This window comes from Aethalodelphis obliquidens, unplaced genomic scaffold, assembly GCF_003676395.1.
Source record: "Aethalodelphis obliquidens isolate GAN/ISIS:26980383/991018 unplaced genomic scaffold, ASM367639v1 scaffold9, whole genome shotgun sequence".
In the NCBI taxonomy this organism is placed as follows: Eukaryota; Metazoa; Chordata; class Mammalia; order Artiodactyla; family Delphinidae; genus Aethalodelphis; species Aethalodelphis obliquidens.
In genome coordinates, this window is record NW_020837953.1 from 15428213 (window position 1) to 15442688 (window position 14476).

The window sequence follows — 14476 nt, forward strand, 5'->3', positions numbered from 1 at the left end:
CGGGGATGGCATGTAGTGCTAAGAGATGCCTCTAGGTGGCGCTACTCCACTAATACACCTTATAATTTATGAAGGCGGACATGGAATTCAGCTACACACTGGTTTCTCCAGAATCAAGAAAGATAAGGGAGTTTGGACTCATGGCAGGTCACACCCAGCATCCGTAAAAGAAACTGTTTCCATATCAGGTCTGACCAGACAAATAAGACAAGCAAGTATCATGGATGGATACTCCAATGGCTTTATTAACTCCTTCTTTCTGGGGATGGCAGGACGTTATAGCTGGAGAGATGAAAAGGAAGCCAGGAAGCTGTGGTCTCAATATGGGTCACTGAAGGGGTAGAGAGGGTGACCTGCATCTCTCGGGACCCTCTTCCCATCCACCTGGAAAGAGAAACAGATGACTCCATTAGTAGGAGCTGACATTCCAAAGACCCAGAACATCTTTTCCCAAGAATCTTACTCAACAGCCTCACCTGTGTACAGCACTATGACAGATGGCACAGACTGAGGCTAGGGCCTCAGAGAATGCCACAGTACCAAGAGCATTCCAGCACCAAACCCACAGCCTGGTACGTGGCTGACCCTGCCCCTAAGAGTTTGCAGTCTCAGCTGGGATAATGAACTCTTTATTTCCCTATGTGCAACAGGGAAACCTCTAACAAGGTTGAGAATGTCCCATTCATATCATTTACTGGGTAATTGTTATGTGTCAGGAACTGGGATCTTTTTACACATAGGAAGCTGAAGGTTGGAGAAGTTAAATAACTTGTTCTAGGTTACAAGGTATCGAGATGCAGGACTGGAACTCACAGGCTACATGCCTTATCCCTCACCCAGACTACTTCCCGGAGCTCAGTAAAGAAAAAAGAGCCCACTGTGTCCAGGACAGCAATCCTACCAACAACATCCTGTGACCAGGAAGATTGAGGCCAGACTTAGGGCAGAATCCTGCCCCAAATCTCATATTCCCTGCCTCTGGGGGGGTGATACACACTCACCGTAAGCATGGGCACGATGAATCGCAAATTTTTATTCAGGGCATCCAGCTGCTTCATCTCCTCCAGGCTAAAAGTGAAGTCAAACACCTGGGGATGGGAGGCGGGGGCGGGTGGTCAGGAAAGCCAGTTTTGCGAGTGGAAGTTGGGATTCCAGAACAATGCCTTCTTAGCCAAACAGTCAGGGCCAGACTGTGTCCCAATGGACTAAAGAAGACAGGACAGACACATCACCAAGTACCTGGATGTTCTGAAGGATATGGGAAGGTGTGACACTCTTGGGGATGCAGCTCACTTTCCGCTGGACCTGCCACCTGAGTGGGGAATTGAGGTATAGATGAGGAAGTGGAGTCAGTACACATAAGCACTTTTTTTTTTTTGGTCCTCCATGCAGTCTTCTCTGAGCTCCTGGAACCCCTGAGCCTCACTGGAATAGGGAACATGCCTCAGAGTGGCCTCTCCCCAGATGACACGGCAGGATTCTCAGCCTCATCCAGGCATTTGGATAAGGAACCCCTCAACCCTTGCCTCCCAACCCAGAAGCCTTCTCCCTAACCTGACTATCTTTCCCCAAGATTGCTCATACCTGAGCAAGATCTGAGCTGAAGACCGGCCATACTTTTCAGCCAGTGCCAGGACCACTGGCTCCTCAAGCAGGACAGGCTCATCAGGATCACGCCAAGCACGATCAGAGGAGCCCAGGGGGCTATAAGCAGTCACCTCCAGGCCACGTGCTCGGCAGTGGGCAATCAGCTCATTCTGAGCCATGTATGGGTGGCATTCCACCTGAGCCAAGAAACAACCTATCATCATGAGGTGGCCACAGCCAGCTTGCTGGCCCCACCCAGACATGCACATCCTGACCAACCCTGCATCGCTGACCCCCTGCTTCCCCTCAACCTGCTTTTCTCACTCTCTAGACAGTTTTCCACTATTTCATTCTCTTCCCACACTTCAATGCCCTTCCTTAAGCAGAGGATTTCTGCACCACACTTCTGACAACTTTCTAGCCATCTCTCTGAAGTAGACCCATCATCTGCTCACTCATGCTCATTTACACACACACACACACACACACACACACACACACACACACACACAGCCCCCAAACCAACTGATCTTTGCTGTGTTCACCTGCAGGACAGCTGGGCGCACAGAGGCCACACTGAGCACATCATCGATCTGCCGACTGCTGAAGTTGGACAGGCCCAGTGCCCGCACCAGCCCTTTAGCCACCAGTGCCTCCAGAGCCTTCCAGGTCTCCTTGTAGTGGGTGGAGTCATAGCGTATAGTCCCATCAGCATTCTTAGGAAAGGGGTTGTCACCCCGCCTGAGTGAAAGACGGCCCCCCCGCTGTGGGCACAAATGCCAGGCTCCTGCCTACCTGCCTGTCTAGCCATGCTACATCCCATGATCCAAGCCCAGAAAGGGTAAAGGGCCAAGAATGAGAAACAAGCATGGTTTTTCACCTTTCCAGGTCATAACCCAAGTGTTAACTCTATATGGAATGCCCATCCCCCCTCTTCTTCTTCCTAGACACATTATATCTCCTCTCCTCTGGAAAGTCTTCCTTAACTCCTTTCACCTCGGGGAGTTGCATGCCCCTGCAGCCTTCTTCAAGCACAGAGCACAGAGCTGATGGTCGGCTCCTCTCACACCCTCTGTGGGAGCTTACTCTACTGCAACCCCAGGGCCTAGGTCAGCAGAAGCTAGTACGTTTCCCAAATGTACAAAGGCAGCAGGAGGGACCACCCATGTACCCGCTAGGATACACACCATGTGAGGCTGCACTCCTTTTTTGTAGCTAAACTGTAGCAGAAAAGGCTGAGTGTTCCTCTCCTGTTCTGCTACTGTGACTTACAAAAGGTTACTAACATGACTCTGCCAACCCCTGATTCCCTGGATGAAGACTCTGGCAAGGCTCACTCAAAGGCATAAGGCCAGTGCACCAGGTACAGGTCCAAATACTCCAGCTGGAGGTCAGCGAGTGTCTTCCGGAGGGCAGGCTCCACATCCTCAGGGTGGTGCTTCGTGTTCCACAGCTTGGAAGTCACAAACAGCTCCTCCCGAGGCACCAACTAGTACAGGGGGCAGGGTCCATAGTTAGAAGAGCCACGGGCACCCAATCTCACCCACCCTCACCTCTGGGAGAGGAATTAGAAGGAAGCTGATGCCAGATCCCTCTCGCCAGGCCTCAGCCCCAGCCTCTGAGTTTTCTCACCCCACCCCTCTGTAGCCCCAGTCCTCACCTTGCCAGGTCCCACATTCTCCTTCAGGGCCTCCCCAATCTCAGTCTCGTTGCCGTAGATAGCAGCACAGTCAATGTGGCGGTAGCCTATACTCAAGGCATACTTAATAACTGCTTTTACCTGCCAGGTGAGAAAAGCAGAAGTTTTAGCTCTGTTGGTCTGGACCAGAAGCTGCCCTCCCGAGGGTCACTGATGCGGGGAGGGGGCAGGAATTTACCACTGCAGTCATCCATGCAGCGGAAGTGAGAAGATGGCTCTGGTCTCGGGGACCAGAAGTCTCTTCAGAGACCCCAAACCCTTTGTCCCCACCCCACTAACCTCCAAGGTTCCTTCCAAGCAATCTCAGCAGGGCCCAGCTAAAACAAACAATGTGTTCTCACCTAGATGTTCAGAAGGTGGATGGACACATTGACACGGGACAGAAGGCAGAAGTGTAGTCATGGAGACAGGTCCCCAGCCCTGGGGAGCTGGTTAGGGAAACATGATACACAGGTAAATAGTTCCCAGGGCAAAGCCACATGGAGAGAGGCCCTTAGGAAGCCATGTAGACCAAGAGAGCTCAGACGAGCAGAAGAGGTGAGGGGGGAAAAAATGAAGGAAGGCAGAGAAGTGAGATGGAAGCTGGGCCCAGAGTCCCCCGCCAGAAGAGAAGAAAGCAGACACCAAGGAGGAGGACAGGTCAGTCAATTTGTTAAAAACCAGACTAACACAGCATTAGGAGCAGAACCAAGGGTGCCAGGCCCCTGCCACTCAAGATCCCCATTTAGGTGTAGCTCTTACTATCCAGACATATGCCCCTCACACCTGACCCTACTCCTGCCGCTCCATACCCTTCCCCATCCCCTCCATCCCTGCCCCCAATCTTGGCCCTGGCTCTGGCTGTCACCAACTGCCTTCATCTAGCTCCAGGACTTGCCCCAGGCCATGTCAGTGCCTGCCTACAGAACCAGGCTCCTAGGCAGCTGTAGGAAGGAAAGCAAAGGGAAAAAAGGCAGAGTTCACCCAGCCACACCAGCCTAAATTCCAGAGAAGAGGTCATTCTCCTTGCCAGAGTCCCTCCCAAACTTCTCTAAACTCTGACTCAGATTCCAAGCACAAGGAACAAGTCCTGAGGAGATGCTCCACCCCAGGTGCAAGCTGAATCTCTACCTGTGTCAATCTAGAAAAACAGGTCTCCCCTCCTAGGCTCCCTGGGCTGGAAGAGTCTACACCAGGGGTTGCTAAACTCTAGCAGTTTTCTTTTGGTTTTTTTTGGCCGTTGAGCTAAGAATGATTTTTATATTTTTAAATAGTTACATAAGTACATAATCACCTCCATTTTGCAAACTGTCTAACAAAATCTAAATTATTAACCACCTCGTTCTTTAAGAAAAAGTTTGTTGACCTTCAGTCTAAACAGTTGACCTAGTTATTCTTTAAACCCTAATACCTGCTGTGTGCCTACCTCTGGCCTCAAGGAACCCAGCGTGGAACAGGAGACATGATCACAGCACAGGGTGATAAGTGACATATTAGGGGTCAGCATAGGGCCAGGCACAGAGGGGTCCCATGCCTTCACAGCAGTGCAGGTCCAGTCAGGGAAAGGGCTCCTTCCTACACTCTAGGCAGTGCTGGGCCCCTCAACCACTCCTCTGAATCAGCTGTGGAAGCCAAGTGCTCACTGCTGGTCCCTTCTTCCCTTGTTTCTTCCCACTGCCCTCCAGGCTCATCCCACCTGAGGTGAAGTATAGTCGGCGGGCGGGGGGGCTGCTAGAAAAAACACAGACACCCTCTCCTGAATAGTGCCTTTTCCCAAGCAGAGGAGCAAGAAGCCCCCCTCCTAACCTCCCATCCCTCACCTGGCCAGGCTCACTCTTCCAGGTGCCCAGTCCAATCAGGGGCATCTTCTGTCCAGTGTGCAGGATACAGGAAGCCGCCATTGCCCCCTGAAACATAGATGGGAAGAGAATGGTGTGGGGTCAGTGCCGTTGCTTGGGCCCACTGATCAAGACTCCTGTAAAACAGGAAGGGGGCACAGGGGTGATAGGAGAAAAAACACAGAGTCAGGTGTATATGCCTATGAGCTGAGACAAGGTGCCTGGAACCACGCAAAGCCAGTAACTCCTGGACAAACACTAACGGGACCACCAGCCTGGATGCCCTTCTTCCATCAGGCTAAAGCTCTGCTTAAAGAGCTCTAAAACCTAAAAACAAAGGCGAGGTGGCTTCCCAGAAGTACCCAGCCTTAACTACATGAGGTCTCAAACCACTGTAAGACAGACAAAGGCCTTTATGAGACAAAGTGAGACCAGGTGACAGAACTGGCTCAGGAAAGGGTCCCTTTTCAAAGGATGAAATGAATGTTCCCAGGAGGTTGTCAGAACTACAGAGACTCTGAGTCCCTCTTTCAGAGGTCTGATTGGCCATGCTGCTAGGCCTGAGTACGGTCTTACAAGGGAAGTATACTATTTTTTAGATGAAAAAAACAGGCTCAGAGAGGTAAAATTATTTGCCCCAAATCAACAGCTAAGTGGCAGAGCCAACTATTCAAGGAGGAGCTGATGGTAAAGGCGGGAAAAGGCAAGTAAACACAGACCTATAAAATACATGTGCATGTACACTGTGCTACAGAAAAGCAAGTGACTTCTGTAGGGCAAAAACCAGGGAATAATGACACTGGCTTTTAAGAATGAGTTGGGACAGTCCCAAGAGTCAAGGGTAAGAGTCTTTCCAGGAAGAGGAACTAGACACAGGACTTCAATGCAGCAGAAAGCAGGAAATTACAGATAAATGAAAATTTCTAACTGAACGAAGCAGGTGGGTGATTGAAGCAACCCTGTTTGGAGAGCTATGAAAATCAGAAGTCTCCAAATGGGGAACTTCCCTGGTGGCGCAGTGGTTAAGAATCCTCCTGCCAATGCAGGGCACAAGGTTTCAATCCCTGGCCCAGGAAGATCCCACATGCCACAGAGCAACTAAGCCCATGCACCACAACTACTAAGCCTGCACTCTAGAGCCCGCGAGCCACAACTACTGAAGTCCACATGCCTAGAGCCCGTGCTCCGCAACAAGAGAAGCCACCGCAGTGAGAAGCCCGCACACCGCAAGGAAGAGTAGCCCCCCGCCCCCCGTTCGCCGCAACGGTACAGAAAAGCCCGTGCGCAGCAACAAAAACCCAACTCAGACAAAAATAAATAAGTAAATAAACTTATTAAAAAAAAAGAGTATTATGGTAGAGCAGGTAACTGGACGAGTTGTAACTATAACCAACACACCAAAATTGTCTTTCCTAATACTTCTGACTCAGGAAGAATTTTATAGTCTAGCATAACCTTATGGAGACTACACTTTCTGCTAAAACAAAAACAGAAAGAAAAATGTTCGACCTGGGCAGCAAACCACAGACCACTGAAGGCAATACTCTTCATTACCAAACTTCCCAGGGACACCAACCTGCCCAGGGATCAGGCAAACATGTCTGGACTTCACAGGAGGAACTAGCCTGCTAGCTTGCTACCAGGGTCTGTGGCTGGTTTCCTGGGCTTGATCTTCAACCCGTGACCCGTTGACCTCTCCCAGATTTACCAGAACACAAGGGATGGCTCTGAAATTACACCCAGGCTGAAGAGTGTGAACAAAAACCTGGCCTCAGGGGAAAAGGAAGAAACCTCATGCTTGCCTCTCCCTTTTGCTTGTGAAACTGAAAACCAAAAAGGCTAAGCCTTGAGGTGGCGGACTGGTCCCAAGGCGTGCAGGTGCCCTGTGCCTATTCAGCAGTTCCCTCCTGAAGACTGGAGTGCTCAGCCTGCCACTGAAGACTGGTCTGCAGCTCCCACTGCTCAGGCCACTGAGTGGGTAGGAACAACCACTGAGTGGTCTTAAGCTGTTCTTCCACAAACTCTTCAAATGGAAATAGGTTGACGGAAAATAAACAGTTTCTGAAAAGAAAAAAAAAAAGGCTAAGGCTTGGAGGGGCAGGAATCATAGAGGTAGAAACGGCAAACACAGATCTGCAAAGAACAAGAGCTCCAAAGGACAGAACAGAAGGCAGAAGACAGATGTTTTCCTCTAGGACAGGAAGTCATCCTCTACCAGCTCCTGACTTCCTCATCTTATGCCTGGTGCCACAGCCTTTCAGCCAGCCCTGCATTAATAGGCTCTGAGCTTGTCAGCATCTGCCTAGCTGGACCTCTGGCAGAATTCAGAACCCTCATGTTATCTTGGGAGAGGTTCTAGATGGAAAAGAGAGAAAAGCTGGGTGTGTGGGGAGAGGCTGGTGAGGGTAGTATCAGGATTCAGGTTTTATTATTCCCAGGTCAGTGCCTAGGTTCCTTCTCTCTGAGGCTCAGTCTTCCTTTCTCAGAGGAGGGCTCTAGAGCTGCCTTGATACAGGAAACTTGAAAACACAGGAAGAAGAGGAAGCAGTATTCATGTGAGTGTTCCCTGGCTGGATGGGCCTTTCTTCTCTGCTCCCCATAAATACTGATGTCCCTCAGGGTTCTGTCCTCAATCCCTTCTCACTCCCTAGTCAAGCTCAAGTCTTCAGTGATCACCTTAATCACTAATTCTTCCCACCCCAGTTCTATATATTCACCTCCCTCTGGACATCTCCACCTGTATATCCTACAGATAAGTGAGACTCAACATGTCCAAAAGTATACTTATCAAATCCAGCAACACAGCACAGATTTCAAGCTCTGGGGTGGCACAGACCTGGGCTTGAATCTCAGCTCCCCCATTCTAAAGAGATTTTAAGCACTCTGCACAGTGCCTGACCATGTTCTTCTTTCTGTATACTCTATCTCACCAGGGACTCAAGGCCCTGGGTGACAAGTGTTAAAGCAAACCAGACAACCGGTCTACAGTATAATCCATGGGGGCCTTAAAAAAGCCCTCTAATGTATTTCAGTTTGTTTGAGGCATTTCTGAGTATTATCAGATTAGGGTTTCGACAGGTGATGGGGGGGAGTTTATCTTCTTCTTCTGGTTTCGAAGAAGCCAGGACAGAAAGCCACCTTAAATATGTAGCAGTGGCCAAGATTTGGTCTATCTGGCTGCATTAAAAATCCTGTAAATACTTGTAAATATTACAAAAGACACTGTTTGCTCTAAACTGTAATGTAAAACCTAAGATTGCAATAACACTTCCTGGACTTCTTGATGTATGTGAAAAGAATATATACTTCCTAAATCTTTATCCAGCCTACCTCTGTCCAACTCCAGGGCCACTGCTCTAGCTGTGACCACCCCTCCCAGAACCAGGGATCTCTCTGCTTCCGGTGTGTCCCCTCTCCCCACAAAGCAGTCCCCAAATCTGACCACGTGATTCCCAGGATCTCTTCCAGTAGATCTCTCCTACCCTCAGGATAAGGTCCAGACTTCCTGGTAATACCCTTTATAACCTGGCTCCCACCTCCCCCATCTCTCCACCTCTTCATTTCAGACTCCATATTCCAGGCTTTGCAGAACCAGCCACCATATTTGACTCCAGGCCTCTGCATACTTTCCTTCCCCAAGTCCCACGCTTGCCTGGCTAACTGCAAGTCACCCTTCAGCTAGCAGTTTAAATTTCTGGTTCCTCCCATGTCCTGACAGTTGTGCACATCACTGCATTTGTTTGTTCATTTTCCCTCACAAATCTCGGTACTCCTTGAGGTCAGGGCCTATCATCTACCTAAACCTGTAGCTGCTAGAGTGCCTGCTCCCTCCTCCACCCCACACACAGCGGCAAATGGGGGAGATCTTGTCAGCAGGAGGGGCATTTGATAAAGTCACTGCCTCCATCACCTTCTTCCTTTACTTCCAGGATAACCTGGAAAAAATCATCTCTGGAAAATAACAAAGCATTTACCATCATCTTCGGTAAAAAGAAAAAAAAAAAAATCCCAGTGACTCCAGAAAGGATGATACTCGGATTGTTCTTGTATTACAGATAAGAAAACTGAGACCTTGGGAAAAGTAACAGGACTGATCAGAATCATCAAGACTCTTCTAAGGGAGGTCCTGCAGCCCAGAGTATGGACAGGCTGAAGGGAGAGTTAATTTATACCAACCCCATCCGGTGAAGGTTCAGATTCCAGTCTCACTTTAACAGAGCACTGGGTCAACAGAAAAACATGCCCTGGCTTTCCCAAACCCAAGGCAGGTGCCTAAGCAAGCGAACCCACACCCCTCCTGCCACTTATGAGAAGCGTCTCTGCAATTCCACATTAAAGCCGGAGTTCCTGAAAAAATCGTGTTGGTGGGTAGACAAAAGGAAGATGGCAACCAAAACTTACTGACAGTATGTGCCGGGAGCTTTAAGAGCTTTATCTCACTTTAACTCTTGTTACATACAGTTCTGATGTAGGAACAGATTTTACCGCTGAGAAAACTGAGGTCCAGAGAAACTGAGAACTTATCCAAGATCACTCAGCGAATAAGAGGAAGCTCAAATCAGAAACCAAGTCGGGCCGCCTCCTCAGCATTTGCTCTTCGCTCTAACCCGGGGGCGGACACATCTGTAGTGAAGGTTCGAGGCCATCTCCACTACGACAAAGATGGGGCAGCAGAAGAGAAACTCACCTCGGCACGAGCACAGGACGTTAGCAGGGAAGTATGGCTTTTCAGCTCAGTCCTGTGCCCTGCTAGCGACCCAATGGGCCTCAGCTTCCGGTATTGGTGAGCAGCAAAAAACTGGCCTGAGATTGGACACCGGGACTTAAGTCTGGCGGTGAGGAGGAAGCTCCTCCCAGAGGAGGGGCTGGGGCCGGGCATTCAACATCACGCGCAGTGGTGAACCCCGCCCCTGTCCCCAGAAACAAGCTGGGGAGTGGACGCCTGAGCTGGGGGGCTGCACCATCTCTTCCTCAGGACGCTGGTGGGTGGATTGGCGGAGTCTGGGCATACTCCACAGGGCGAGTTTGGAGAACTCCCGGGTGAGTGAAGCCTGCGCCGACGGCCAAGTAAGCGGCCTCGGAGGCGGGGCCAGGGGGCGCCTCTGCCTGGCCCATATTGCAGCGCGCGCCCCCGCGAGGCCGCTCTGGGCAACTTCTGCTCGTTCTGCGGCCAGAGGGAGGAGACCCCGGCTGCCACGTGGTGACTTATGCAGTCGACTCCCCCTAAGGACTACAGGCCCCACTCTGATCTGTTCTCTTCCTTAGAGCCGGGTTGGCCAAGTTCCCTGAAAACACCTAAGCTGGTCCCATTATTTGGTCAGGCAAACTGAGGTCCAGAGAACAGCCGCAGCACAGAGGTTGACAGTAACAGGGAAGACCTTGGGACTACAGGCTTCAAGAGGTAAACGTTAGTGCTCTCTGTATCCGGACTGTGGACCCTGGCAGCGCATTTATGTTTTATGTATATTTAGGCTTTATAAACATTAATTTATTGAGTCTTCACAACAATCCTGGAAGGGGAATGTTCTTTTTTATTTTATTTACTGCAAGCCTTTTTATTGAAGTATAGCATACTGATAAATGGAATATTGCCTGCCATATCAGGAAACAAAGGATGTCGCAATCATCAGCGATTGAAGCTGTGCAGCCGCCACCGAAGGTGAGCTAGTGAGCCCTAAGGGAATTTAGGAAGGAAACAAAGAATACCTGCCATCTAGCAGCCATCAGACTGCAGCCACTCCCTAAGGTGATCCCTGATTTCAAGATACGAAAACACAGGATACTGGCCCCAGATAGCTGAGGTGCATAGCAAAGGCATGATTTCAGTGAGCCCAGACCCTTTCTTGCATCTTCCCATGCAGAGAAAAGCGCTAAATTCCTTAACTTGGGATTTCTGGTTTTCTTTAATTAACGGTAATCTTATGACGTTCTGACTACCTGCCCTTTGTTACAAAGCTCCTATATATCCTAGCTCCCCCCTTGCCTCCTTGGAGCAGTTCTCTCAGTGTTACTTGAGATGCTGCCTTCTGGGCTTGAAGTCCTAAAAACTGCCACCAAATAAAACAACTCTAACTTTTAGTTTGTGAATATTTTTTTAATCGACAATACAGACAGAACAATGCACAAATCTTAAACGTACAACTCTGTGATTTTTTTTTCAACATAACCACCATCCAGATGAATATACAGTATTACCAGCACACTTGAAGCCTCCTGTGAGGAAGGTATTCAGTTCCATTTTACAGACTGTGCAGACTCAGCAAGGTTTCCCTTGCTCAGAGTCACACAGTTATTAAGTTACAGTTTTGTTTTTTGGTGGGTTTTTTGTTTTTGGCTGCGTTGGGTCTTCGTTGCTGCGTGCGGGCTTTCTCTAGTTGCGGCAAGCGGGGGCTACTCTTCTTTGAGGTGCACTGACTGCTCATTGCGGTGACTTTTCTCGTTGTGGAGCACGGGCTCTAGGCGCACGGGCTTCAGTAGTTGTGGCACACGGGCTCAGTAGTTGTGGGCTCAGTAGTTGTGGCGCACGGGCTTAGTTGCTCTGCGGCATGTGGGATCTTCCTAGACCATGGATTGAACCCGTGTCCCCTGCATTGGCAGGCGGATTCTTAACCACTGCGCCACCAGGGAAGTCCCAAGTTACAGTTCTGAGATTTGAAATCCCGTTTGCCATTTAGGCTGAGAGGTGTCTTGAATTGATGTTTTCCTTGGTGGAAGTGGGCAAGAAGCAGATTTGTCCTGGTGTAGCTCTGCCTTTTTCTCCCCTCAACTCCTCCCCCACCCATCTGTACTCCCCCAGTACCACTCTTCCCCATCTTTTTTTTTTTTTTCTTGCGGTACGCGGGCCTCTCACTGTTGTGGCCTCTCCCGTTGTGGAGCACAGGCTCCGGACGCACAGGCTCAGTGGCTATGGCTCACGGGCCTAGCCGCTCTGTGGCATGTGGAATCTTCCCAGACCGGGGCACGAACCCGTGTCCCCTGCATCGGCAGGCGGACTCTCAACCACTGCGCCACCAGGGAAGCCCTTCCCCATCTTTTTTTACACCCAGATTACTCCCCACTGTCTCCCAAGTAGGAGTGGTGTCCTGATGGACTAAATGTCCGACATTTCACACCATCTATCCTCATAAAGACACTCAGATTCCAGCTTATGTGATTGTTACCGAGTCCAAGCTTGCTCTGCTCACCGCACGACAGGCCAATGAATCAGAGGCGAGGTGTTGAGGCAAGGAATACCACTTTATTTGGAAAGCCAGCAGACGGAGAAGGTGTCAGATTAGTGTCTCTGAAAAACTGTCCTATCTGGGCCTGGATGCCAATTTCTTTTGTAGAATCAGAGAGAGAGGGGCAGTGAGGAAGTAAAGCAAAAGGGCCATCAGTCTTGCAAAACATCTCCTGGAATGACCAACCTCCGTGAGGGGATGTGTTAGTTTCTTTTTTCTTGCAGCCACTCACAGGTGGGCATGGTTACCTGAGGCAGGCCATTTATATATGATTATAATAACAAAAGCAACGAAAAGCAAAGGTTAAAGGCAATGAAACAGATCAGACATGGAGTCTGATTTAGCTCTTCCCTGTTACCTGATCAGAATTTAGAATCTCTCAAGTTCATCTTAGCCCAGCAAAGACCATTATAAGCAGGTAGGGCAGGGGGTCCCCAGAGAAAGAGAACTGTTACCAGAAAAACTGGGTTCATCCCTTGGTGGGTGTCAAGCCAAAAGACACAACCAAGCCAAAGATCGGGAGAAGGGAGAATTTATTATTGAAACCTAGCAGGACCCTGTAGGACTCCTGGGTACAAAGCCTTTCTGTTGTCCCCCATTTCTTGTTTGTAGGAAATAGGCTTCATCCAGCCTCCTTGACCTTCCCTAAGTTCCAAAGGGCAGGTTAAAACAGTTTCTAATCAGAGAAGGGAGGAAATGCAGAAACAACAGAGGAACAATCAAGAAATACTAATGCAGCCTTGGGGCAGGGTCCTGGTTCCTCCTCAAGGAATATACATAACAATATTTTTGAGATCTTCTGCCGGAACTAAGACCCCCACCCAGGGAGAGGATAGCAACCTCAGGCTGAGCACAAGATTCCTGGAGCACTGCCTTGTACCTCACCACCAACCAATCAGAAGAAAGCCATACACCCTGCAGCCCTCATCCCAAATTTTGCCTATAAAAAGCTTTCCCCAAAAACCATTGGGGAGTTCAGGGTTTTTGAGCATGAGCCACCCATTCTCCTTGCTTGGTCTTGCAATAGACCTTTCTCTGCTTCAATGTTTGATGTTTAGGTTTATTTGGCCTCACTGTACACGGGGCACACGAACTTTTGTTCAGTCATTATTGCAACAAGTAAAGAGAACAACAGGGATCTTTCCCAAAGCAGAAAGGCAAAGGTTTTGCTGCTCCCTGACAGCAAAAATGGGAACGTTTAAGCTAAGGGCACATGCATATTCATGAAAGGGCTTGGGGGGTCAACAGAGTCCAAATTTTAGTTGATTAAAGTCACAAAAGTCAGAAAATCTCGACATCAGCATCCCTTACGTTCTAACTGATCTGGTGGTTGAGTGCTTCAGGCTAATCTTTTTTTTGTAAAACAGAACTGGAAGTCTTCTCTTTGCTGTTGTTACTCCTCTGGCCTGATAACAGTTTGTTCTTGCATAATTTTGTTCCCTTAAGATCACTAATTACTGAGACCTGTTCAAGGACAAGCACTGTGGCCAGGCTTAGATCACAAAATGGCTTAGGCCATAAAGGACTCTCCCACAATCCACAATCTTCTGCCCCATCTAATGGACTCCCTCCTGCCCACTCCTTCCCCAGATCTGAGACTTTTGCTCTTAGTTCTGGCCACTGGGATTGTTCCATGCAAGGCACAACACTAGCCTTCCAAGAGTTTTCAGAGCAATAGTCATCAAATTGGTGGTATATTGTCTTCTAAAAGAGATCAGCATGAGAACGCACCATCCCTTTTACAATCTTCCTCCTCCGTTTTAAAAGAGACAAACCTCTCAGCCAGCTCATAGGATGCATTGCCCCCGTGTGCATTGAAGCTACTAAACAAAGGAACTTTTGGAAATACTGATGACTCTAATGACTGGATCATAAACCCTTATGCAAGTCATTTCCAATTCTTTGTTTTGAAAACTATTGGTAAAAGCTGATAGACCATTAAAAATAATTTTGCGTGGGCTTCCCTGGTGGCGCAGTGGTTGAGGGTCCGCCTGCTGATGCAGGGGACATGGGTTCGTGCCCCGGTCCGGGAGGATCCCACATGCCGCGGAGCGGCTGGACCCGTGAGCCATGGCCACTGAGCCTGCGCCTCTGGAGCCTGTGCTCCGCAACAGGAGAGGCCACAACAGTGAGAGGCCTGCGTACCGCAAACA

The 14476-nt window shown here is 49.4% G+C and overlaps 2 protein-coding genes across 2 annotated transcripts in view; one reads left to right on the forward strand and one right to left on the reverse strand.

Moving 5' to 3' along the window:
• Positions 1–218: 218 nt before the first annotated feature.
• On the reverse strand, positions 219–9919 carry AKR1A1 (aldo-keto reductase family 1 member A1). The gene is made up of 9 exons (XM_027108702.1): positions 9791–9919; positions 5086–5172; positions 3248–3367; positions 2925–3076; positions 2133–2328; positions 1585–1784; positions 1240–1312; positions 1002–1088; positions 219–384 (listed from the first exon to the last, which is right to left on the reverse strand). The coding sequence occupies exons 2-9, from the start codon at positions 5164–5166 to the stop codon at positions 319–321; spliced, it is 975 nt and encodes a 324-aa protein (XP_026964503.1). The 5' UTR covers positions 5167–5172; positions 9791–9919; the 3' UTR covers positions 219–318.
• A 124-nt stretch (positions 9920–10043) lies between these two features.
• PRDX1 (peroxiredoxin 1) overlaps positions 10044–14476 on the forward strand; it is a 45698-nt gene continuing 41265 nt past the window's right edge. The window contains exon 1 of the mRNA XM_027108706.1: positions 10044–10143. The gene's annotated coding sequence lies outside the window, so the exon portion shown is untranslated. The remainder of the gene's footprint in view (positions 10144–14476) is intronic.

Excerpts from the sequence above, each read along its gene's own strand:
- AKR1A1 (XM_027108702.1), bottom strand. The coding sequence starts at position 5,166 with ATGGCGGCTTCCTGTATCCTGCACACTGGACAGAAGATGCCCCTGATT. Across the intron at positions 1,313-1,584 it reads TCAGCTCAGATCTTGCTCAG|GTGGCAGGTCCAGCGGAAAG; the intron begins GTATGAGCAATC and ends TTCCCCACTCAG. Across the intron at positions 385-1,001 it reads TCATCGTGCCCATGCTTACG|GTGGATGGGAAGAGGGTCCC; the intron begins GTGAGTGTGTAT and ends TTCTCTTTCCAG.